The sequence below is a fragment of the Megascapheus bottae genome, chromosome 12 (assembly GCF_031878675.1).
Source record: "Megascapheus bottae isolate mThoBot1 chromosome 12, mThoBot2.hap1, whole genome shotgun sequence".
NCBI classification, from domain to species: domain Eukaryota; kingdom Metazoa; phylum Chordata; class Mammalia; order Rodentia; family Geomyidae; genus Megascapheus; species Megascapheus bottae.
Genome location: NC_143520.1, coordinates 15151118 through 15177385, shown reverse-complemented (window position 1 = coordinate 15177385; position 26268 = coordinate 15151118). Strand labels below are relative to the sequence as shown.

The window sequence follows — 26268 nt, the reverse complement described above, 5'->3', positions numbered from 1 at the left end:
AATCACTTGATGCCAGGACTCCTTTAAGTAGTGTCACAAATGAATGCTTTTTAATGGAAATGTGGTGCAAGTCACAGATACATCTATCAAAAAATACAAGCAATTGTAAACAAACATAACTGAAATTCATTTTGCTCATGGAAATTGTTGAACTACATATTTTTGTAGAAATATTAAAAATACATTCAATATGAAAAAATCAGTATGTAAATTATTAAAAATTTGCATTCAAATTTTGATAAGACCTTAAACTCAGTGTGTATGTGTTTTAATACTTCTGCATATCTCACTTCTGACTAATCCTATGTCATCCACATCTGCACAATTGCCACTACAGTCAACATCTCAGAGGTAGCTCATTGGATCTCATCAATCTATGCCACAAAAACACCAGTCCACATGATAGCAGGCTTTTCAAGGAAAAGGCATGGAACACTTACCAATACATTCCCAATTAAAATGACCATCATGTAAAAAGGTATGCACAAGGATTGTCTTGAGAAGACCATGCAGTCCCACAAGGTCTCTATCCATTCCCCACAGAGAATTCGGAAGACATTCAGGTAGGAGTGAAAGAAGTCAGCCATGTGCCAGCGCAGAAGGTGACAGTCTCTGTCTCTGTGGCAGACATCACTCGTGCAGCTACAGCCAAACAGCTTCATGCCGAACACAGCAGCAAAGAAGACCAGAGCAAACAACAAGAGCACCAGGTCTTTCAGGGCTGCCAGTGATTTACTGAGATTCAGCCTGAGAATTTCAAATGTTGGCCAGTATTTCCCCAACTTGAAAATTCGCAACTAGTAGGAAAATGACAACAGGGAGCACAAAAAGAACAATAATAATAAGGAAAATAAAAAAATAAGGAAAATACAATAAAAATGGCGAGTACTTTTACAATGTACATCTTTAATATTTGGATCAGCATGTTATACATATATATGCATATGTAATCTTGAAAGAAATGTTGCTTTGATCATGATTAATACTAACTACTGCATTTTTACTCTACATACATTGTTCATACATTGTACAAATGCTGTAGTTCTGCAGATTGAATCGAGGCATATCGTCTTATTTTTAATCTACTTGTTTATAACCATTCTGTGTTACAGTTAGTACAATGGTATGTTTTAACATTTGGTAGGAAGAAGTGCTCTCTGTTTTAGCTTTTCACAGTACATTGAACAATTTTCTACATACATCCTGCAGAAGATACTGAGAAATGTTTGTCAAGATTCAGATTAAAAGAATGTCACATACTCTGATATGTGTTATCAAAGAACAAATTCAACCTTTTGTGCTTTGTCAAGTATTACTATTATTTTTGATCACATTTTCAATTTGTATTTAAGTGCATTTTTGTTCCCCATATCACTGTCTCTAGCATACATTATCCTCTTACTTGTGTACCCTTACATTGCTTGGATGACAAGTGTATGCTACTCTGCTAATTTATCAAGAAGGAGTTTTGCTAACTTTTGCCTGAGCTGGCCTCAAAACTCCACTTTCCCAATATCTGTCCCCAGATAGACAGGATTGTAGGTGTGAACTACCATAACAAGACCCCTTAAATAGCTTTAATGTGTTCAATATCTTCCCAAATTTTCTATGTGTAGCTACTTTTCTAAACTCAAGATTTTACTTTTGTTCTTGCAAAATTTCACCATGTTGGATTCAGTTTACTACTACTTTTTAAGATATTTTTACATTCTCTTTTAGAGAATTTTTCCATCAACTGTATGCATTTTGCTTTTTCTTCAGCAAATAAGTTTATAAGATGCCCTGTAGGAAGATGTTGTTTTGGATAAAAATCAAGTCTTCTTAATTATTCTTGATTCCTGTGACATTCTTCTAATATGTCATCAGAATGTGACAATAAAATTACTTATCAATGGCTGAACATTTTCCAAAATTATCATTGCCAAATTTTCTGATTCTCATTGCCTCCTTGGACTTGCAGATGTAATACTTTTCATAATAATACTTTATTTCTTGTACTTCTTTGTTTTATAAATAAAACTTTTCCCAAGCCCAACATTCAAGCCCTATGATGGACAAAATAAACAAATAAAATAATATAAAATGAAACTTTCTCTCCTCTGTTAAACTATTTACCTGATTTGAGTTGTCACTTCTAGTACTATTACACTATAGCACTTTTGAATCTTATGCTGTCTGTCACTTTGGCCATGTTTACCATAAGTATACTTCTGATGTCCAGTGACTTTGACTTGATTTCCTTTAATTCTTTATTCATATGAAAACACAAAAATGTCTTACTCTTTCTTTAAGATCTTCCTATTTGAGTTGATTAATTCAGTGGTGTCACTGTCTCCGTGGAAATATTTTATATTCAAATTGTCATTTTATGTCAAACAGAAAAAAATTCTCTAAAACAAAAATTGGTCCATGGACTTACCATCCTGAGAAAGCTCAGAAGAGTTAGTCCTTCAACGTTTGTTACATAAAGTTCTGAGAAACCAAGGAATACCACTATACTATCAAAAATGTTCCATCCAGCTTGAAAATATTCATATGGATGCATGGCTATCATTTTAAAAATCATTTCTGTTATAAAAATTCCAAGAAAAACCTAAATAAAAACAAAACAGAAGTGAGTCTTCACACAGAGATAGTTAAAGATGCAGTGTCATCTTCTTTGAGCTTTCCTCTCAGGATCCGATTAATTTCTAGGCTGACTTACTGTGATAGATTCATATATTTTGCCTAAAAAATCTAGTATTAGATAATGTCAATAGAAAAGTAGCCATTGCTGAAGCAAACAAAAAACACTTGAGAGTGAAAAAAACTTTAATATTTTAAACAGATTTTTTGAGATATGGAGCATAAATGAAAGCATTGATATTTCAATACAACAGACAACAAAATGCAGAAAAGAGATAAGCTCTATTAAGACAGATGCTTAAAACAGGTGGGTCAAGTACTACTGTTGTCAGAATAGCTCTGAGTTCAGGACTCAGTGTCAGTCATCTCACTATTGCCCTACTTTCATCTACTGGGGCAATGGTACCAAGACAATATACATTTGGAGGAAGGGGAAGAAGCAATAAGTAATTTCTACATAGCTACATGTGATGGTTTATGCCTATAATACCAGATTAAAAGGGACACAGTTGAGGTCATCTTGGAGCATAATGTTAGCTAGACTCCCCCTACATCTCAATTAATATTCTTGGCCAATAACTTTTACTTTACCGCCAAGTAGCTGGCTCCGAATCCTGAATTTATATGAAAGAATTTAGTCTCTGGTTGTAAAAGTATCAACAATAATATCTGCAAGATGGGAGGTTAGGGCCCAAGGTAGAACATGGATACCCATTATCTAATAATAATTCCATAATGGTTATATCTATATATCTGTCTATACGATTCAATATTGGAGATAATAATGAGTCAAAAATGATAAAGTGAGTCTCACCAAGTTTCCAATGCTAAGAAGATAGTAGATGTCCCCGCTCATTGGAAAATGTTCCCAGGCCAAAAAACATATGTTTAAAATGATACATATGAGAAGGAAAAGATCAGTGAAAGGAGCAGTTATTATCTTGTGGAAAACATCTCTCAATTTTAACCAACAAGGAGAGCAATTCCAGATCAAGAAAGTTTTAGCAAATTTATAGCAACCCAATGGACATCTCTTTTTGGGTTTTTTATGGTCTGAAATGGAAGAATTAAAATGTTAAATATTAGAAAACTTTTTAAAGTTTAACATTTTCACTCCAAGGGAAGCTTGACACTAGGCTTCTGACTTGAAATTAGCAAACAGAAATCTTTACTAATATAAAAGAAAAACAGTAAATTCCCTCCTTCCTTCCTTCCTTCCTTCCTTCCTTCCTTCCTTCTTTCCTTCCTTCCCTCCTTCTTTATTCTTTGCTTTCTCTCTTCCTTCCTTCCTTCCTTCCTTCCTTCCTTCCTTCCTTCCTTCCTTCCTTCCTTCCTTCCTTTCTCTCTTCCTTCCTTTCTTTCTCTCTTCCTTCCTTTCTTTCTTTCTTTCTTTCTTTCTTTCTTTCTTTCTTTCTTTCTTTCTTTCTTTCTTTCTTTCTTTCTAGCTCTCTTTCTTTCCCACTTTCCCTCCTTTCTTTCTTCCTTCCTCCTGCTCTCTCTGTCTCTGACTCTCTGTCTCTGACTCTCTGTCTCTGTCTCTCTCATGCCAACTTTAGAGCTTGAACTCAGGGCCTGGGCACTGTCCTAGGGCATTTTGCTCACAGACATTCTTACCCAGTCTGACTTTGAAACACAGTCTTAGGATCTCCACCCCCTGAGAAGATAGAATTGCAGTAATGAGCCACCAGCACTCAATTATTTCACTTCGTGTTTGCTGATACATCAGTGAGATGAACTGAATATTTGTGGGCCACACAGTTCATCTGCAAGCCTTTTCAAATTGTCAAATATCTTTCAATAAACTCTCTGCATAGATAGACACAGTTCAAACCTAAGTTATTCTAGGGTAGACTGCATAACCCAGTTTCTATTTTTAGTCAGAAGTTAATATTTTAATGCTATAAATGCTAAAGAAGATTCCCTTATTAATAATATGTCATTGTTTCATTAATAAATAAATCATAATGAGCACAGTTCTTTAGGAATGTCACCCTTTATTTAGTTTTCCCCCATTTCTCTCTTTCATGTCTTCCTACAAGTTGCATAATTCATTTTCTACATCATATATGCTGAATACCATGACTGTATTTTTGCCCCCCAATTCTGTGTTCCCCCTTTACCTTTCCTGAAAAGACATACACATTCTCTCTCTCCCTCCCTCCCTCCCTCCCTCCCTCCCTCCCTCCCTCCCTCCCTCCCCCCCCCCCTCTCTCTCTCTCTCTCTCTCTCTCTCTCTCTCTCTCTCTCTCTCTCTCTCTCTCTCTCTCTCTCTCTCTCTCTCTCTCTCACACACACACACACATACACACAATCCCCTCAAAACAAATACCACCATCAACAACAAGAACTAACTTCTACAACAAAAATGTGTATTTCCCTCTCCTGGAATTTGTTTTGACAAATAGTATTTAAAATGTTCTGAGGAGTTAAATCTTTGGATTTCTCCCATATAGGTAACCTCTTTTTGTTGAACTGTGTGAAGGTTTAGAGTCCTGTTTCTTTACGTTTTTATGTCATTTTCAATCTTCAAGATATTTTTTCATATACTTTTATTGTAATTAATAGAAAGGTTACATTTTATTCATCAGACAGAAGGTGCATTACTTCACAAACCATTTCTCATGTCTTAGTCCCCATTTCCCTCTCCCAACCCCCAGCCCCTCATCTTGTTTTTCCCCCTTCCCTATCCCATTTCAAATAACCAAATACTCATATATACAATATATCAGATAACAAGGTGAAATACTGTAATATGAGATAACCAAGGGACAGCAAAAGAGATGAGTGATAACATAGTACATTAAGGACAATCACTTAATATGTGGCTTTTGTTTCTATATCCTGGAGGTCCTTTCATTTAGCATCATACTATATGTCCTTATATATCGAGGTTTTGCTCTATTGCAAATCTCTGCTAGGAGAGCCCAAGGTTTCTACTGATTATGACAAATGAGGGAAACCATTAAGCCTATGTTCCTTTGAGTCCCCTCAAGTTATTTTTCCTTTAAAATTTTTATGAAATATCCATCTTAATGCTTTCATGGTTCTTTAATTTAATCTGAGACAAAGAATTAACAACTGTGGGGCTTCAATATGAGTATTATAGAATAGCATCTTCAACAGAAAGTGGCCAAGTATTTTTTTTTCCAGGTTTACCTTTTGTATGTCTGAGAGTAGCTTCTTCCAAAATATCCACTGACGTGTTTTCAGAAGTGGGTAATTTTTTCTTCATTTTGATGTGTGTGCCTTCGGTCTGAAAGAAAATTGAATGAATTTAATATTGACTTCCCACCTGTTTAGGATCAAGAGTAATAAATTCAAATAGATTGCCTTGAATAGAACAATTATAATAGTAAATGAACAGGTTCATCAAGCTTTCATAAGGTCTCCTTGCTTGTTTGTTGCATCACTTCAGTAATGTCTTCAGGACATGCTCTGCTTTGCTCATCTTGTTAATGTGATTAAATAAAGAATATTGTATTTATTCACAATTCCTAAATTTTGACACAAACATTTCAAGTTCTGTTCAATTGCAGCAATCACAAGAAGAGCCAAAGGTATTCCTATTGCTTGTGTGTAAAATTGTATTCATATTTAAACTCTAAGAACATAATAATATGTGGATGAAACTCCAAGACAGTAATTATTGAGAGTTTTACACTGAGCATGACCAAACTATGGAGAGATTAGCTTAGATGACTCTCTAATGGTGTTGACTAATGTTGGAGCTAATGTTAGCCTGAGAATCTTCTTGATCAAGCCTCAATAGTAACTTACATCTGGTATACTTGTGTTGGAAAATTCTGCCATTGTATATTTGAAGTAGCGTAGCAGATTTCCGGAAATCACCACGCTCATTTCACTTAGCATTCTAGTTCCATTAGTACTAGAGTCACAGGAGTGAAAAACAGTCACATGGCAATCTGAGCATCATCAAGAAAATACACGACATACTCTGCAGATGTACAAAGCTTCACTTGCTATTTTTTTAATTTAAAAAGCAATCTAACCATTTTACATGGAAGGTTAGTTTCTTACACTTAAACTGTGTTTATTTTGGAAAGTGCTTTTAGTTGGATTCCAAGGTTATAAAAAAAACTAAAGTAATAGTTTGTATAGTTCCATGAGATAAAAACCAACAGAAGTAAAATTCCAGTTTTATGACGATCTTGCTGGAATCAGTCAGGGGCATATCTTTACAAAGATGAACGCTTGCAATGGAGTGCATAATATCTCAACTAATTACTTACTATAGACGAATTCTTTGTTATTGATATTTTTCAGATAGTAACAATGTCTATTGGAACAAAAGATCAATTCTGTAATGAAAATTGTGTGCAACAATGGGGAACTGAAAGTTATTAAAAATCCAGTCTCAAAAATATCATATGTTTTGATGGATTTACAGTGCCTTGTTAAGTTTCTTAGTATGTTGAGTATGGTAAAATATTATATATGTTTTTCACTTATGCCTTATGACAGTCAATTGGACAGGTAATGTAATAATATGTATAGTCTATCACATGAAATATATAAGCTCTAAAACATGTATAATAGTGTATATATTACATGTTTATGCATGTATATGAATGTTTTACAGATGAGAATATCAAAAGTTTATCAAAGTTAATGAAATGGTAGATATCATACATCTATTAAGGAATGAAAATGTAATAAAATATACATCTAACAGCAACATGGTGGCTATAATCAACATAAACTACAGCTTTACTCTAATGAGTGAATTTGAAGCATCTAAGTATCTTTTTGTAATTCTAGCACTGTAACTCTCTAATATGGCTGATTATAAATCAGGTTAATTAACCAGAATCCTGACATATATCTTGAATCCTTCTCTTCTACTGTTTAATTGGCCATAAGTAAAAGAAAAGAAAATGAATCTTTTATAAAATAGTTTTTACATGAACATTTCAGAGAGCTCTGTGTGACAAAATGTTCCTGGATTCTTCCAGGAAAAGAAATTCTTCACAACTGAAAAATTTTAATAAAAATCAAGTAAGCAAAATGAAAGGAGATATTGTGAAATATCCATGTTATTTCATAATCAGTGGTGACAGAAAATTTCTTCTTTGGATAAGAGAAGCATTGTTATGCTCTTGGACACAAGTATATGCGTCTGGCTGTTGAGTTCCAAAATGCTATTTCCTAACAAATTGCTCATTCGGCATACCATTCAGACTTTCTTCATTCCATCTGAAGGCCTTTGGATTCATTTGTAGAGAAAGAAAGCTTTCTGTAATGTCTTTTCTTGCTACTGACTCATGCACACTAAAAGCTTTTTTCATACATATTTTAATAAGACTTATATTTCTTCTTGTTCTTGTATGTATGTTATTGACAAACATATATATATGCATATAATACTACATTCTATCATTTCAGGCTTCACATTTGGCACAGGAATTTTCTAGGGTGACCTAATATGATGGCCAAATATATATCAGCTAACCTTACCCTACATCTTTGTTCAGAACAGACCTCTGGTATTTGTAAAGTTCTAAATCACTTTTTCTACACATTCAATTTAGAGTCACTGGGTGTTGGTCCTTTAGCAGGCCTTATTTTTATTCTATTTGTATGCAGAGATTCCCAGGCGTCACTTTCCTGACTCATTTTAGGTATCTTTATTCATCTACCAAAAATGTTTGAGGAAGAGGTTGGCATTGTATATGAATTATTAGAAATCTACTTTGGATTGCTTTCTTTAATTCTATATTTCCTTTTCGCACACTGATAGGAAAGTTTTGAAATTGTTTTTAAAAAATTATTTTCTCAAATTCTATAATGTTACTCCTGTTAAAATTTCAGGGTAGTAGACCATAGTTTTATATGAGAATAATTATCTGGGGAAAACATATACAACATTAAAATAAGCATTGTTAATTTTTACTGTTCAATTTTTACTATTTTTTACTCAAAAAGCAAACATTCTCTACATCACAATATATTGTACTTCTTCTGAACAAACTGGAAAGTTGTGCAGGTGCTATTGCTTAATAGTTGAACATCTTTTCCAAATCTAACTCTGATGTATAATTTTGATAGCAGATCTTTTTGGTAGTACTGGGATTTAAATCCAGAGCCTCAAGCTAGGAAAACAAGAGCTCTGCCAGTTGTGCTATAACTTGTCTTGTATTATCTGAAGTAAATAGAAATTTTCAGCGATGCACGTGCTTAGGGAAATAAATTCTAAAAATATATTATGATTTGTTAGCATTAATAATGCAACCTTTTGGAACATAAATTTTGTGTATTAAATATTTAAACCAATTGCTGATTCTTATCACAATGTAGTAATGAAGGAATGTTATATATCCTAAGTGAGTCCTATTATTATTACTAGTACTATTATTATCATACAAAAAATAGAACTTGAATTCAGAGACTGGGTATTATCCTTTAACTTTCTTTGCTTAAAGCTACCACTCTATCAGTTGAACCACAGGTTTATTTTTATGTTTTTTGTTTGTTTGTTTTTTTTGGGGGGGGTGGTTAACTGAAGATAAGTGTCTCATGGACTTTCCTGTCCGGATGGCAGGATCTCCAGTGGAGATCTTCTGAATACACAGAATTACAACAAGAGCCAATACTGCCCAGCAAGTCCTCTTATTTAAATCATCCCTCATTTGGTCATATACTATACACAGATAACATAATCTATTGAAGTCACATACTATGTGACTGAGAATCTAGAAATGTGGATCTAAAGAGAATAAAAATGTTGTACCTCAGATGCGTCATTTTCTTCTTGTTCTTTTGCAATCTGTTGAAATGTTAGTTCAGTCATTTTAATTTTCTCAGCAGCTCTCTGCTTCTCTTTTTCATAGATCATGGTAAGTATTCCCAAGAATAAACTTGCTATATAAAAGGCAAACCAAAAACTGACCACAACAAAAAACATCATGTAGATCTTCCCAGATGCATAAAGGATCTAAGGAGAAATGGAACAGAGAAAAAAGAGAAGGAAATATTACTTATTCTACATTCTCCTGTTTTAAAATAAAGAATGAAATTCTGTTAGGAAAGTAATTTGCTCATATGTAGAATGTAATAACAAGACTGTTTATATTCTGGATGCAGAAATAAAATGAAAAACTCTTTAACTTTAGACATAAACTTAATCACAAAATACATGCTATAAAACCAAGGGGTAAAATTAGCAATAAATGAGTTTGGTGTGGACATTTGAATTCTGTCTTCATTGATGGAGAAAAGTTCACTAAATGGAAGAATTCATCATATCTGAATAAGAGGTTAAGAAGTTTCAAAATGGAAAATAACTATTTTGTAGAATTTTTTACTGTATATTATTTTACTGTATATATGTATATTTTATTAGAGTATAAACAATGTAGGCATTTATCAGATAGAAATCATAACACATTATCCACTGATTTATTATTATTGACTAAAATTAGGTTCATAGAATTTAAAGAGGGGCCGGGAGTTTGGCCTAGTGGTAGAGTGCTTGCATAACATGCAAGAAGACCCACGTTCAATTCCTCGGTACCACATACATGTAAAAAATGCCAAAAGTGGTGCTGAGGCTCAAGTGGTAGAGCTCTGGCCTTGAGAAAGTCTAAGAACAGTGTTTGGGCCCTGAGCTCAAGCCGAGGACTGGCAAATAAATTTAAAGAAACAAGGGAATAGTTTTAATTTTTCCATCTGTTCGAATCAAGAGGAAAGTATTATCTACACAAAATGTTATGGGAGTAGATTAAAATTAAGAATACATATAGAACAGTTCCAAAATTCAGTCAGAAATCAGCTTAATTAAGTTAGATCATACAACCCATTAACAAAATTTTTAGTATCACTTGTATCCCAGAAAAGCATTTAGGTTGGGAACTAGCAGTTATTTATACAAAACATTAATCTATCAGGACTGTATATTGTGGACATGCTATAAATAAATACCTCCAGTTGTAACATCACCCTCATATAGGGAAAGTAATTCCAAAGACCTTACAGTTATGAGGAATGTCTTTTCCATTATGCAAGGACAGTGGAGGATGAACTTGATTTATTTTTGTTTTTATTTTTAATATATTTTTGTTTGTTTGAGACAAAATGTCACTAGCAGCTCCAGCTGGCTTTGATGTTGCAAACTTCCTTCCTCAGCTTTAGTGCTGAGATTACAGGAAGCATCACCTATTCTATTAAAAACATAAATTGTACTAATAAAGAAAATGAAAACACCCGAACAGGGTGTATTTAGCTCACACCTGCAGTACAAGCTACACAAGAGGTAGAGATCTGAAAATCATTGTTCAAAGACAGCACTACCGGATATGTCTATGAGACTTTTATCTCCAGATAACTACCAAAACATAGAGAAGGGTTGTGGCTCAAGAGGTAAAGCACTAGCCTTGAGCAAAAAAGCTGAAAGATAGCACCTAAGCCCTGAATTCAAGCCCCAGTATTAGAACACATACACACACACACACACACACACACACACACACCTCACCAAAGAAAACAACCATAATATATATATATATATATATATATATATATGCTTGTTCTTTGAGAGTTAACAATATTTTGTACCCATGGTGTATCAAGAATCCTTGGATCAAATAGATATTAATGAATGATGTGAAGATAAATCTCATCACAATATGAGCAAGTAAAATCTGAAGGAGGACATTTTACCTAGAAACATGACAGAAGAATACTTGAATTTTGGCAGAGAACACAAACATAGAAACAATAATTTAAGAGACAAGTTCACTTAGGAAACAACAAGCCATATATATGAAGCAGAGTATATAATCTAGGAAATAGTGAGGAAAAAAAATCTGAGTTCCCAGAGTGCATCTTAAAGGGTAAGATAAAGGCTATCAAACTTCTGGAAAAATATTAGAAACCACTGAAATATTTTATAAGAAATTAATGAGATAATTTTAGTAATAAGTACAGAATATCTGTGTTCTTACCTGGTGATAAAGTGCTTCCGGGTAATCCTGGGTCATTAATCGAAATAGTGCCAAGAAAGCCCAGCCAAAATTGTCAAAATTTGTGTAACCATGATCAGGATTTATGCCCTCTTTCACACATACATATCCTTCAGGACATTGACTAACAAAGACAAAGGGGAAAAAACAGTCTGCAAATGGTTAGATGATTTTCAAGTTATAGTCAAAGCCTCACATGTGTCCACAAATAATAATCTAAAGCTCTTCTCCAGCAACTGAGTTAGATTTTTAGGTTGTATGCCTGAATAGTGTTCATTAAGGCAAAATAAAATAGAACCATTTTGAAATGATTTTTGGAAATTTGGAGATGGAGGCATTGACATATTTCCTTTACTGGATACAAATCATATATATTTTTCATGTATATCATAGCATTCTGAAAGAAAGAAGTATTTATTAGGAATAGCCAAATTAAGGTAATTAAGATATGTATACCTCACATAACTATTTATTTTGTGGTGAGAATGCTTAACTATTACTACCTTGGCACTTTCTTAAAATGATAGAATACATTGTTCTTAAGTATAGTTCTGCTGTTCAAAAATAAAAATGTAAAGGTTAACGTGTTTCTCAGTGTTTACGAAATGTGAGTGAGGACTTTGATTTGATCCTGGTGATGTGACACAAAAAAGAAAGAAATAGGAAATATGTAAATGTAGAATTGATGGGAATACTAACAAGAAAGAAATGGGAAATACCCCAAAATTGTATTGATAAAAATAAAATTCTGGCAGTTGAGGATTTAATTTTCAAATGTTCTCACTGGAAACTCTTAGATCCCATAATTTAAGGGGGAGAAAACATCACTTCAATAATTTATAAGTAGTATTTGCACTTGAGGAGAAAGATCAGATTAAATATTTATTTCTTTTCCTTTAATGGAATTTTAATACTTTCATCAATGGAGGGGTTTGAGTAATGTGGTAGGTTATTGCATTAGTGGTCCAATAAATTATACTACCCACTGTCCAAGCATTTGCGTAGAGCCTGCACATTATTTTGAGTCTGGTCACGTCAGTCATGTACTTTAGACAATGGTTAATGGAAAATACAGAGCTTTAAAAAGCACTTCTATACTGACTCTTTAAACTGCTGACCTGCAAAATCTGATCAAATGCATTTTTTAACATTAAGGCAGAAATTTTTTGTCAGGGTAATTTTCCACACTACAAAAATGATTACTGTAGGTAACTACAGAATGATGTTCCCTCCTTGTCTAGGAAAGTACCATTGTCTACTGACAACTCCAATACCAGATACCTTTCAAATGCTTTTCAGGACATATTTTAGTTGAGGATTTACACAAAAAATAATTGAAAAGAAGATGTTACATCTTTATAGAGATATGTTCATGAGTTGGCTTTGAGAATACAGTGGAAGCCTAATAGAAATTGGGTAAAAAAAAGGCTTGGCCTTGACAAATGAGTTTTGGTTCTTTAGAAGCCATGAATTATCAGCAATTTTATTATTTCTCCAAGAAAAATAAAAATTTCACACATTAAGATGTTTGCTAATAAGATGAGATAATACAATCAACTGATAGATGATAGTAAACATTTAGTCAGTACTATAGCATCATCTGATGGATGATACTGATTCAGTAGGAGATAACACCAACAACACTTACCCAGCATCTGTTCTGTTGCCACAAAGGAGAGCATACCTGTCTCCTTCTATAAAGTAAAAGTGCTCAGTTTCTAAAAAACAGGAAGGAAATTAGCAACTCAATTTTGAATTAGCAACATCAAGTCATTTTGTGTCTCCAAAGATGATTAACCTGTTTTATACTGAGGAATACTCCATGGATCCCTAGCTTCTTAGAGCTTTTTTACTTTTTTTTTTAATCAAAAAAGGGTATTGGGGCAGGGAGTTTGGCCCAGTGGTTAAAGTGCTTGCCTAGCATGCATGAAGACCAGGGTTCAATTCCTCGGTACCACATACATAGAAAAAAGCTCGAAGTGATGCTAAGGCACAAGTGGTAGAGGTCTAGCCTTGAGAAAGTCCAAGGACAGTGCTCAGGCCCTGAATTCAAGCCCAAGAATGGCAAAAAAGGGGGATATCAAATCCTGACAGAGCCTTTTCTGTAACTATTGAGATGATCATGTGATTCTTGTTTAGCTTCTGATGTGCTGTATTACATGTATTTACTTATGTATATTGAATCAGCTTTGTATCACTAGGATGAATCTAATTTAATCATAGTATATGATTTTGCTTTAGTTAATGGTTGAATTTAGTTAGTCAACATTTTATTAAGAAGTATTGCAAATATGGATCTATATTTCCCCCGTACTTTTCTCTTTTGATGTGTCCCTATCTGGTTTTAGGATGAGTGTAATGCTGGCTTCATAGAGTGAGTCTGATAGTCATCTTTCCCTTTCTACTTCATTGAAGAGTTTGAGGAGCATGGCAGTGAGTTCTCCTTTGAAGACCTTATAGAGTTCAACTTAAAATTGATCTGATTCTGGGCATTTCCTGAATGGGATGTGTTTTATTACCATCACAATTTCAGTACTTGTTATGAGTATATATAGTTGATTTAAATCTTCTTGGTTCAGTGTAGGTATATCAATATTCTCTATGAATATATCCCTCTTTTCAGATTCTCCAGTTACTTGGCATGAAGTTTTTCAAGGTTTTCCCTTATAATCTAAATTTTGCTTGTTTTGATGTTATGTTCCCTGTTTTTATCTCTAATTTTGTTTACTGAGGTGAGTTCTCTTCCTTAGAAAGAAAGGTAGGAGAATGAAGGGGGAAGGGGAATGTATGCAGACTAAAATTCATTGTATATACAACAGAGTGAGAAGGTGGGAAGGTGGGTGTTGAAGTGGGGATTGAAGATGTTCAAGTGATGACACAGATCAAAATGCATTTTACACACAAGCTGCCATGTTAAGTTAGAAAAATTATTCAATACATAACCCGCAATGAAGATAAGCAAAGGGATGGATTGGGAGGGATGTGTGATAATGTTGAAAGGATTAATACTGATCAACATGCACTGTATTCATAACCTGTTTTGTTAAATGGAAATTCCTTTAACTACAGAAATATTATTCAAATGCTAAAGAAATGAGCCTAACTTTCTAGAGCTAAAAAAAGAAACTCATGATTTGGTATTTTTGTCTACCGTGCACATGGCTTCGGGAATCTAAATAAAAGACTTTGGGACTCCAGAAAGTTCCCTACCCTCTGACAGTTCTCAGCAGAGGGAGAAAAATCCCTTTCAAAATTAGTGTTCATAGCCAGGCATTGTGGCTCATGCCTGTAATCCTAGCTACTCAGGAGGCTGAGATCTGATGATTGCGGTTCAAAGGCAGCAAGGGCACTAAAGTCTATGAGACTCTTCTCCAATTAATCAAGAGAAAATGGGAAATATGGCTGTGGTTCCAGCTTTGAGCTGAAGAGCTCAGGGATAGCACCCAGGCCCAGAGTTCAAGCCCCACAACTGACAAAAAATATTAATGTTCAGGAAAATAAGTAAAATATCAAGGGATGACAAAACTTCTCAAATTAAAAAATGTTAAATAACAAAGGGTGAAGCAATGCAATAGTGAGACTCACTAGAAACTATGTTACAAATGAACTTTACAACTTGAGTTAGAAGGTAGTCCTGAGAAACTGAGGGAGGGGGTGACACTGTTCAAAAAGAAGTGTCCTCCAAATCCTCTTGTTTTCCCAGGGGTGGGGAAGGGAAAGGGGGAAAACATGAGAAGCGGTATCAAGGTTTGAGAAGCAATGCACCCATTAGCTGATGAATGTAACTGTAACCACTCTGTGCATCATTTTGACCATAAAATATAATTTTAAAAAGAAATAGCTTTATTACTTTCTTTGTTAACCATAACACTTCCATATATCACATTTATAATAACATTTTTAAAGAAATATAAAAAAGCTAAAAACATGTTAAAAGTTTTCAAATAGCTAAGTTGTTTGAAAGTAGGGGCACTCTTTTGCATACATATTCCATACATATGACATATTTGGAAAAGAAGGTTGTGCTTCCTGCATTTCTGTGTTTATTTCAGATTCTTTCATTAAAGGAAAGTTGATTCTTCTTGATGGATCACCCAATGATAGTTATTTTTTCTAATGTCATCTAATTTCAACTATGACTTTTGCTAACATCAATTCATAGTTTCCAAAATTTCTCCAACTAACCTAAATTGATGCCAATGAAAATGTAGATGATATTTAGTTTTCAGTCACCATGGTATTGCAGACATGTCCATTTACAAGATAGATTTAGGCAGTTTGCTGTGGAATTACATATCCATTTAGGTGAAAACTTCTCAACTGTAAGAGGTTTCTATTTTCAGTTTACCTGGCAAAATGATCCTTACCTCGAATATAAGTGTGTCCAGTTCTGTTATGCTGAGTTTCATTTTCTTGGTTCCAACGCACACATTTGTGCTTCAAGTTACCCATGAAGAGTCCCATTCCAAAAAGAGAAAATATGCTCAGAGAAAGCAGTGTTAGACTAATGACACCAATAAGTTTCTTCAAGCCACAAATCAGGGTCCGTACGAGAGAGTTTAAACCTGGAAAGACATCGGTGTGTTTTAGATGAAACAGAAAACTTAGTAAAGCCAAACTTGTGTCAAACCTCTCCCATGGCAAATGCCACTTGAATGAAATCAGCAGATCTATGTTGTATTTTGTGCCTTTCCCTGTCTTTGTTGAAAAATATGTGAACAGAAGTCAAACTTTTACTTTTCTTTATGCTTTTGAATTTATAATGTCCAAAATGAAACCATTTAAATATTTAAAATGTGCTTTTCTGTTTTTCTTTCTTTTTCTTTTTAAATCTACAAAACAGGTCTATTCTCTGCTGGTACTGTTAGGAGATTGACATCTAGAGATCATTAAACTTTGTGACAAAAATGTTAACAATTCACAACAAGAATAACACAACAGAACCTTAAGCAAACTATATCAGAGTTCTTACTAAAACTTCAAGCATATAACTGGAGTTTAATTGTCAATTAATTCATGCTACATTGTGAAAACATACAATAAAAAGAAAAAGGTAAAAACATGTTATTGTATATCTCACATTTAATTGTTATTAATATTTTATTGTACAAACTTTCATTTTCACATCTTTTTATTTTCTTTCTTCTTTTTCTTTTCTTTCACTTTGCTCCCCCCTCCCTCCTTCTTTTCTTCTTTCCTACCTTCCTTCCTTTTCATCTTTCCTTCTGTTTCATTTGTTGTCCTATTGCATGGTATGCAAATGTTTATGACATTAAATGTTATATTTAACAATGTATAAGAAAATAGGCTTGCTCTCTGATTTTGAGCACCTTGCCAGTATTTTTACTCCTGTTTATACATTTATAATGAAGATAAACCTCTTTCATATATTGTTAGAATTGAATCCTTTCTTTTACTTTCATGTACTTTCCTGCTGTACTGTGTTTTGAAATCAGAGCTTCATGATTTGTAAACAGGTACTCTACCACTTGAGCCACAACAGAATTTCTCTAGGTTTCTATTACAGCATGTATTTTTTATGCTTCATATTCAGCATGGCACTGAAATTGGCACCCATTTTTCATCTTAAATTCATCATATTTTCCTATATTATTGTTTTCTTTTCCTCTTCTGCTTGAGTCTGCATTTTATTTCTTTGAGACTATAAAACAATTTCTTTTCCTTGCTCTTCTCCTATGCATATATTCTAATAAGATCAATAATGTCATTTAAAAGTAATATCTTTCTCTATCTGGTCCAAACTGCTGACATGTGCTTTGTTTATTCCCCTTTAAACAAAAAAGCAAGTGGTCCTTATCAGTCTGTCTGCTTCCTGCTCTAGAGGATGTATCTTATTATATTCACCTCACTTCACTGCATTTCTTTTATAATCTTTATGTCTAGTCCTAAAACCATGTAGTATGTGTTCAAGAACAAGTTTATGTGCCCAGATTTTCAGAGTTTGGAAAGGAGTTAGAGTAGGGGCCATTTTTCCCCAAATCACTGGTGTTTTTCACTGGATTTGTTCAACTTCCCAAGCTACAGATCATTATGGTTAAACACATTTTTTGAGATGATAACAACGAGTCCTATAAATCAGCTCAATGCATATAATTCAGGGCTGAAGAATGTCAACATGCTATGAATCCATTCCTTCATTCTCATTCTGTTTTTCTCAGGTTGAACTCCAACTACATAATTTTTATCTCTAGCTTTCTCTATCATTTTCCATGGTGAGAAATTTGCTGAAAGACCTGGTTTTAATATCAGTATATTCATTGTTTTGTGCAGTCATTTCCTTCTACTTCTCACCTGTAGCAGCCAAAAGACACAATAAAGTTGCTTTTACTTGATTTTCTTTTCCAATACTGGGGTCTAGAACTCAGGATCTTGAATTTATTAGGTAAGTGTTCTATCACTTGATTATTACCACTTGATTATTCTTAATATTTTGGAACAATAGGTGTTGGTATGCCTCAGCCTGGATGTGATCAGTAAAAAATGTTGTACGAAGTATTTAATACCTTTCTGTTTTATTTGTGCAACGTCTGATCTTTGTAGCATTGCATGTGATCCAAGCACTGACCACAAATAGTATTTGCTGTATACTACTATGTTCATTTCACAGGTTGATTGTTGCCATGAGGAACTCGCTGAGAAAAAGGAGACACCTGCCAACACTATTTCTTTAAACTTCTTGAGGAATGTTTCATAATTTCATATTTAATATGTAAAACAAATCATTAACAATGAAAGAACGAATGAATGTGCATAAATACTGTGTCTACACAACAAAATAACCATCTATGATTTTTTTTCATGTTAAACAATTAGATGAGTCACAGGGTTCAGGTAAGAGCATTCTATAATTTTATATTTTCTCCAAGAAACAAGAGAGTTCAAATGAGATGAACACATGGACCTATCTCTAAAATAATGAGGAAAAGAAATCCAATATCATTGCTTACCTTGGTTTAAAGGAATAACTTTCAAAATTCTCAAACTTCTTATAATTTTAAACAATGGAGTGGAGTTTATAAATGAATAGCTGGTCATTAATCTGCAGAAGTAAATTTGAGTTATTTAGAAGTCACATTGAAATTATACTAGTTGTCTTTGGCCTTCAGTACTCTGAAATTTCTTTAAAAAAGTTATATATCTAAGCATTTCCCTTGCAACTTCTTACAGGGTACTATAATCAAATAGATAATAACCTACAAACTACAATTATAAGAATGAATAAGAGTTTTAAAATGGAATAGTCTAAATTCATTACCAAATATTCTATATTATGTTCATAAACATTTTGTTGTTTACAAAAACAATAAAATATTTTTGAAAAGATAGTTAACATAAAAAGTAGGCTGACAATCATTCATTATATGGCATTTTTTCTATATCCTAGAGGCACTTTCTCTTAGCGTCATACTATATGGCCTTATGTGTCAAGGTTTTGCTCTATTGCAAATCTCTGCTAGGAGAGCCCAAGGTTTCTACTGATTCTGACAAATGAGGGAAACCATTGAGCCTAAGTTCCTTTGAGTCTGGCTTACTTCACTTAATATGATTTCTTCTAAGTCTTTCCATTTCCTAACAAATGTTATCTCTCATCTCTTTTGCTGTCCCTTGGTTATCTCATATTGTTACAGTATCTCACTTTGTTACCTGATATATCAGATATATTTGTATTTGGTTATTTGAAATTGCATAGGAAAGGGGGGAAAACAAGATGAGGGGCAGGGGTTGGGGGGAGGGAAATAGGGACCAAGACATGTGAAAGGGTCTCAATGTATGTGAATTAATGCACCTTCTATCTGGCAAATATCATGTAACCCTTCTATTAATTACAATAAAAAATATATGAAAAAAGTAGGTCGGATACTGGTGGCTCACACCTATAATCCTAGCTACTCAGGAGGCTGAGATCTGAGGACTACAGTTCAAAGCCAGCCTGGGCACTAAAAGGTCTGTGAGACCCTTATCTCCAATTAACCACCAGAAATCCAGAAGTGGCACTGTGGCTCAAGTGATAGAGTGTTAGCCTTCTGCTAAAGAGCTTAGGGATAGTGCCATGGGCTGGAGGTCAAGCCTTATGACTGACAGGAAGAACGGAAGAAAGAAAGAAAGGAAGAAAGAAAGAAAGAAAGAAAGAAAGAAAGAAAGAAAGAAAGAAAGAAAGAAAGGAAGAGAGAGAGAGAAAGAAGGAAAGAAAGAAAGAAAAAAAAGAAAGAAAGAAAGAAAGAAAGAAAGAAAGAAAGAAAGGAAAGAAAGAGGGAGGGAAGGTGGAAGGAAGGACTAGTACTTGAATTTTATCAAGCATGAAATTCATTGAACAAATTTGATCTTTAAATGATGATGACAGTGCCAGCAGTCTGCACCTGTTTTGATTGTGTCAAAACATAAGATCCATATGTACTAGGTATGACAGAGGAAATTTTCTTAATCTTCCATTCTACATTTTCCTCAATTGTAAAATAGAGATAATATTTCTCCACTCTGAGACTTTTACTGTGAAGGTCTTAGAGTAAGTGTATTATTTTACACAATAAATGTAAAGAATGTGTTATATAGATATTAACTGAAGGCCACATGAACAGAAATAAGAGTAGTAACAATATAAATAGTAACGGTAATAATTATAATGATATTAGCTATTTTAAAGTAGTAGTAATATGGCATTCATTGCCTTTACTGTTTAAAAGATTATTTTTAATCATATAAAATACTACAGAGGATCTTTTAAATTCTTAGTAGTAATTTTGTATCACTAGTTATTTCTACAAGTAAAATAGTATACAAAAGAGAAGCATTGAAATTGTAAGCTTGAAATAATTGGAATTTCATGCAACAGTACAAAGAATACATGTCTAAAATACCTTAATCATGTTAAGAATATAAATTAATGAAATGTTGATTACGGAGTTAGAGCAAAATGCAAAGGATCCATAGTTAAGATGCAGGGACTTTTCTATTTAAGAAAAAAGTAACTTCAGTTGTTTAACTGTAGTCATTGATTCCCAACTTTTTTTTTTTGCCAGTCCTAGGGCTTGAACTCAGGGCAAGGGCATTGTCCTTGGACAATTTTGCTCAGGGTTTGAGCCCTCTACCACTTGAACTGCAGCACCACTTCTGGATTTTTCTGTGTATGTGGTTCCAGGGAAAAAAATCCAGGGCTTCTTGCATGCTAGTAGAGCATTCTACCACTAGGCCATGCTCCCAGCCTGAATCCCTATCTTTAATCAAGACAGAAAACAGAAAATTTCCCTTTAATTTTTATCTCATAATTTGAAAGTCAGTTCACAAACAGCTTCCTAAAGTATGATATGAATATCACTTATGAAATAGCTTTTAATCTTTGAAGTTTCACAGGCAGAAATCTTGGTAGATAGTTCTTAACAAAAGATTAAGAGGTTGCAACTTGAAAAGATACCCACTCAAATGAAGTTACACTGAAATCCAGCCAGTTCCATAGATCTCCAAGGAAAGAGAAAGGTCCTGCCCAAATACCCCTGGCAATAATTTTTATAAGTATTTCAAATGTGTAAATTCCAAGCAAAGAATTCCTGCAGAAAAAAATCATATAAACATTAAAAGTGAAAACAATATATTATCAACTCTAAAATACTATGTTGCAATTACTATTTGGTATTTGAAAATAAGTCAATAAAAACATGTCCTTTCATAGGCTAAAATTACTAATCTTCAACCCATCAGACAGCAATAAAAATACAAGGGCTACAGGAACCCAAGTTTAAGGTCTTACAGGATTTCTAGAGTGAAGACGTCTTGTGGCACCAGCCATAAAATCTCACTAGCAAATGCTATCAAAATGTCCTAGCTCTGAGTGACAGCCTTTCAATATTATTTACTTAAGTAAAATTATCAAGTGTTGATCTTATTACACATGGGGATTACATAATCATTAATTAATGAGAAATGCAACAGTTAACTTTATGGATAAAGAAGAAATTTTTGGTAACTCAGTGTCAAAGTAGCCTCTGAAACTGGGCTGGTTTTAGAATCATTAAAGCTTGGACGCTAGTTTCAAGAAAGATTTCTCAAGAAAAATGGAATGGGTCTTCAGATCATTATAGTCTAATGAAAGTCTTAGGAAATAGAAGAAATGTAAAACAGAGCCATAATTATTTCTCAATTGAAAATTAAAAATGATGAATTGACCTAGATTAATGTCAGTTTTATAGTTTTATTGTGAAGTGGAGATTCATTTATTATAGCTATATAAATGCTGTTTTACATTCCACAGACATCATTATATATTACATTTATGAATGCTAAATTACATAATATTGTAATATTTAACACATTTTTTAATTTCATGGACTTAGATAATGAACCAAAATCTTAAAAATGTAACTGTAATTTGAGATGGTATTAAACATAATACAACTTACTGTATTGCTAGGACCCATTTTGATGGGGTATTCAGGGTCATAAGCATGCCATCAATGAGAACACAAATCAAAATTAACAGCTGGAAAAAGGTAGGTTATAGTCAAGGAGATAAAATGTCACAAAAACATTTGACAACCATTTTTGTAACAAATTTATATAAACACAAAGAACAAAATTTTCATAACTGTTGTCTCACAATTTTATTGATAAAAATGGGAATTAATATTTGTTAAATGTACATTTAAGCATGCAATAATGAACACAGTATATTCTAGCTTCATAATAACCTGAGAGAGATACCAATGAGGAAACAAACATCTTTGTACTGAGAGCTGAGTACCATGAAGGTAGAACTTGGAATTGTCCCCATTTTCGGTACAGTGAACAAACTCATCATAAAGGATATGGATGTACTAAGACCTTCACACTGGTTCCACGAATAACATTGAAAGGCGAAAGTGTGCAAAAGATGGAAAATGCATTGAATCTGAAGATAGTTCTCTTTTTATTTAATACGATGAAAGTCTGTAAGAAACAAAGTAACAACAAAAACACAAGCAAAATCAAACATCAAACAATGTCATTAATTATGTAACATATTGCCCATGATCAAAATAGTGTCAAATTGTGTTATACTTTCATCAGGTCTTGTGCAGACTAAATCAAAGTACTTTTGATTTATGTTACTTATATTGAGACTAACCTATTCATATTCCATTACTTTTCTGTTTACCTAAAAAAGCCATTTGCTAGGAGAGTCCTAGATGTGAACTAATTATTACAAGTGAGGGAAGTCATTGAGCCTATGTTCCTTTGGGTCTGGCTTACTTCACTTAATATGATTTTTCCAAGTCTTTTCATTTCCTTACAAATGGGACAATGCCATTCTTTCTGATGGCTAGCAGAGGATTACAATAGTACAAACCTAGATACATAAGGTCACATAGAATGAGGCTAAATGAAAAGTTTTCCAGGATATGGAAATAAGAGGTTTATCTTGTGTGATTGTTGTTCTTAATGTATTATGTTATTTCTCTTCTCTTTTGTTGCCCTATGGTAAATCTCATGTTGTTACTGTATCTGACTTTGTTACCTGGTATATTGTGTATTCGTTTATTTGATTATTTGAAATAGGAAAGAGAAGGGGGGAAAACAAGATGATTCAGAGGGTTGGGGGAGGGAAATGGGGACAAAAACATGACAAGGGGTATCAGTGTGTGAGAAATAATGCAGCTACTAGCTAGTGAATGTAACTGTAACCCCTCTATACATTACAATAAAAATAAATTTTAAAAAGCCATTTGTCATACACCGTACCACTGAACATTCCACAGAGCTGGTGTTAATAGGAAGAACACTTCTGGCCCATGGATATGCATCGAAAGACTAAACAAGAGTTGCTCTATGATTCAGCAACCCCACTCCTGGGCATTTACCCAAATGACCACTAAAGCTACATGTACAAACATGTTCATTGCAGCATTATTTACTGTATAGCTAAGCTTTGGAACCAATCCAGATACCCCTAAGTAAATGAATGGATCAAGAAAATGTGTTATGTATATCCAATACAATTCTATGATTCCATACATATGTTTATCCGATTTGAGGAAAGGCAGGGGAACAAAATAATGGTGAGACAAAGGAAAAAAGGCGAACCAATGTAGCAATGATACTCATAAGACATTGTTAGTAATGAACTTTACAACTTGGTGGGGAAGAGTCAGTGGGGAGGGAAAAGGGGAGAAAAATGTGGGATGGGGTGACAATGTTCAACATGCAATGTAATCATTATCTTATGCAATTCTAACCCCTCTGTACATCATCCTTACAATAAAATAAAATAAAGAAAACTACCGTAAGTGCTATATCCTCAGATCTTAATGATTGTAAGCAACTTTACATTTTAATTTTACTTTAGAGACGTTGACATAGTAAAATATGTTAATCAATAATAATTTTGTGTGAAATCCAATTTCTGTGATATTAATATTCAATAAAGTATTAATAGTAATATTAATAATAAAAGAGGAAGGAGAGGAATTTATTCTAGACATTCTTCTCTTCTTTTAAAATGAATAACCTCAAATGGCTAGCTAACTTCCCTAAAGCAAGTAATCTATAGTAAGCAGCACCAAAATCAATTTCGATAAAAATTTGCAATGTATTCCTAAAATGAAATATCTTACTATTTCTATAGTAGTCATTCACTTTTTCTGTCTAATCCCATTTACATTTATGCATGTTTGGAAAAAATAGCAATCAAAATGATTTCATAATAATTTCTATTGGTTCTCACATTTCTTTTCACGTAGTAGTAAGGGTCTACATCTTCCAGAGGCACTGATGTTATTCCTTTGGAAAGGTTTTCATAAGTAAATGGCAGCTTTTTGCCACTTTCTAAGTTTGGATTTGGTTCTAACTCTTCCTCCTCATGGTCTTCATGGTGCTTCTTAGCCATATGTTGCTTGATCAGATCAAGAGAATCTCGAGTGAATGGGACAAGGCCCTTTGGTTCTGGTAACATTGACATTTCCAGTTTTGTACCTGTAAGAAATTAATTGCCTTCAGTTTTATATAAAAGATAGGCTTGTTAAGAACATATACATAATTTTATACAAGGTCAGGACACAAAGGAAATGGAAGCAAGCAACTAAATAAGTGCATCTGAGGAACATGATTCTAATCTTTGTAACTACAAATTTTCTTCTGAACTTTACTGTGCTTAATATTATACTTCACTTGTAAATTTATGCTAGTTCAATTTGCATGTTCATCACTCAAATATTTTTTGTTTTTCTGAAACATAAAAAGTTTCTACTCTAACAAAAGAGACCAACTGGTGTGTTATCTTTGATTTGATCAGATACAGTCATTCTGTCAATTGTGACTAGTAACTGCTTATTCTCTAAGTGGTCTTTATTGTATTCACTAACCCCACTCTTCTTTTTTATTTGTATACTTTGTGTTATAAACTTAGGCATAATTTAGTATGTGTCATTTAGTCTCTAGTAGTGCTGTGTCAAGCCAAGCAGCTGGCATATGCTTAGAATGTATTCTTTTACAGAGCTGTACTGCAAGGAACATGGACACATTTTAACCCAAGTTTTAATGTTGATCGTTTTTAAATTTCCACCTTTCTCCTTTGTTATACTCAACTTTAATTTTTGTCTCTGTATGAATATTTATCAAGTATGTTGTACATGATTTTCTGACACATCAACAACTTAGGTCATTAAAGAGAAATAGCCTAGTGGAACACATAAAATAAATAAAATCATGAGCTTTGGAGCCCGGAAGACTGATGTTCAAATTCCAAACTTCTGCTAATATTCAGGGAAATCAAGCTACCTATTACCTATTATTCTTGCATTTGTCATTCATAAAACTGGAATCGCTTTTTTATTTACAAAAGACAAAAAATTAAAATATGGTCAAAATAAGTAGAGTAATTGGCATATAATAGGTAGGAAATAAATATAAAATTTGGGGTATGATAAGATGTGAGAATATTTGGTAGTGTAGAATGGTAGATCAAATTTAACAGAAAATATGAAATAGAAATGCATATAAGACTTGGAAATAGACACTATATTAATCCATCTACCAAGGTACATTAGAGAAAGGATGTGCTTTGTGGCAGAGAAAAATGTCTAGGGAATCCTATTTAACATTAACTACAATACAAATATTACTGATCAATGTTCTGCCAGGAAAGCTGATACAGTCTTTCACTATATTGACAGAAGTTGGAGGAAGAGATCTACCTGGTGCTAATTCATGAGCATGTACATAAATTAGAACCAGAATGTTGATTTCAGTATGAAGACAACTAATAGAGCTCATTTAAAAGAGTTGAGGTATAATATTTATAATAGCCAGGACAAAAGAAAGATACAAGTGAAAACTTGTTTAGAAGTATCTGAGTGTTTGTCATGTGGAGAACAAATTGAACTCTTCCTTGTCTCAAAAAACAAATGGCAATCCACCAGTTGAAGGCAGACCTATTTGGTTTGACATAACAGAAGGTCCAATGAGCTTTTAAATATTAAATAAAATAAAATAAATATTAAATAATGAAATTGACTTGAGTATCAAATCATTCTCATAACTGTAGTGGGAAGTATGAACTTGGGAACTGTTGATTGACATGGTTGCAGTGCATACAAACATTTAATGTTCATACCACTAACCTGTAACTTAGAACCTTCTAATGTTAAATTCCTCTTATTGAATTAACTGCACAGTATCA

At 33.4% G+C, this 26268-nt stretch overlaps 1 protein-coding gene across 1 annotated transcript in view; it reads right to left on the bottom strand.

Moving 5' to 3' along the window:
* The window catches only part of Scn7a (sodium voltage-gated channel alpha subunit 7), a 49880-nt gene extending 25331 nt beyond the window's left edge, over window positions 1–24549 (bottom strand). Inside the window, exons 1-13 of the mRNA XM_090342711.1 lie at window positions 24316–24549; window positions 22423–22541; window positions 22016–22105; window positions 21038–21166; window positions 18572–18663; window positions 15971–16168; window positions 13252–13321; window positions 11586–11727; window positions 9374–9577; window positions 5782–5878; window positions 3440–3678; window positions 2420–2593; window positions 441–797 (exon numbers count right to left, since the gene is read on the bottom strand). Of these exons, the coding sequence (XP_090198837.1) occupies window positions 441–797; window positions 2420–2593; window positions 3440–3678; window positions 5782–5878; window positions 9374–9577; window positions 11586–11727; window positions 13252–13321; window positions 15971–16168; window positions 18572–18663; window positions 21038–21166; window positions 22016–22105; window positions 22423–22541; window positions 24316–24549 (2145 nt within the window). The remainder of the gene's footprint in view (window positions 1–440; window positions 798–2419; window positions 2594–3439; window positions 3679–5781; window positions 5879–9373; window positions 9578–11585; window positions 11728–13251; window positions 13322–15970; window positions 16169–18571; window positions 18664–21037; window positions 21167–22015; window positions 22106–22422; window positions 22542–24315) is intronic.
* Between the last annotated feature and the right edge of the window lie 1719 nt (window positions 24550–26268).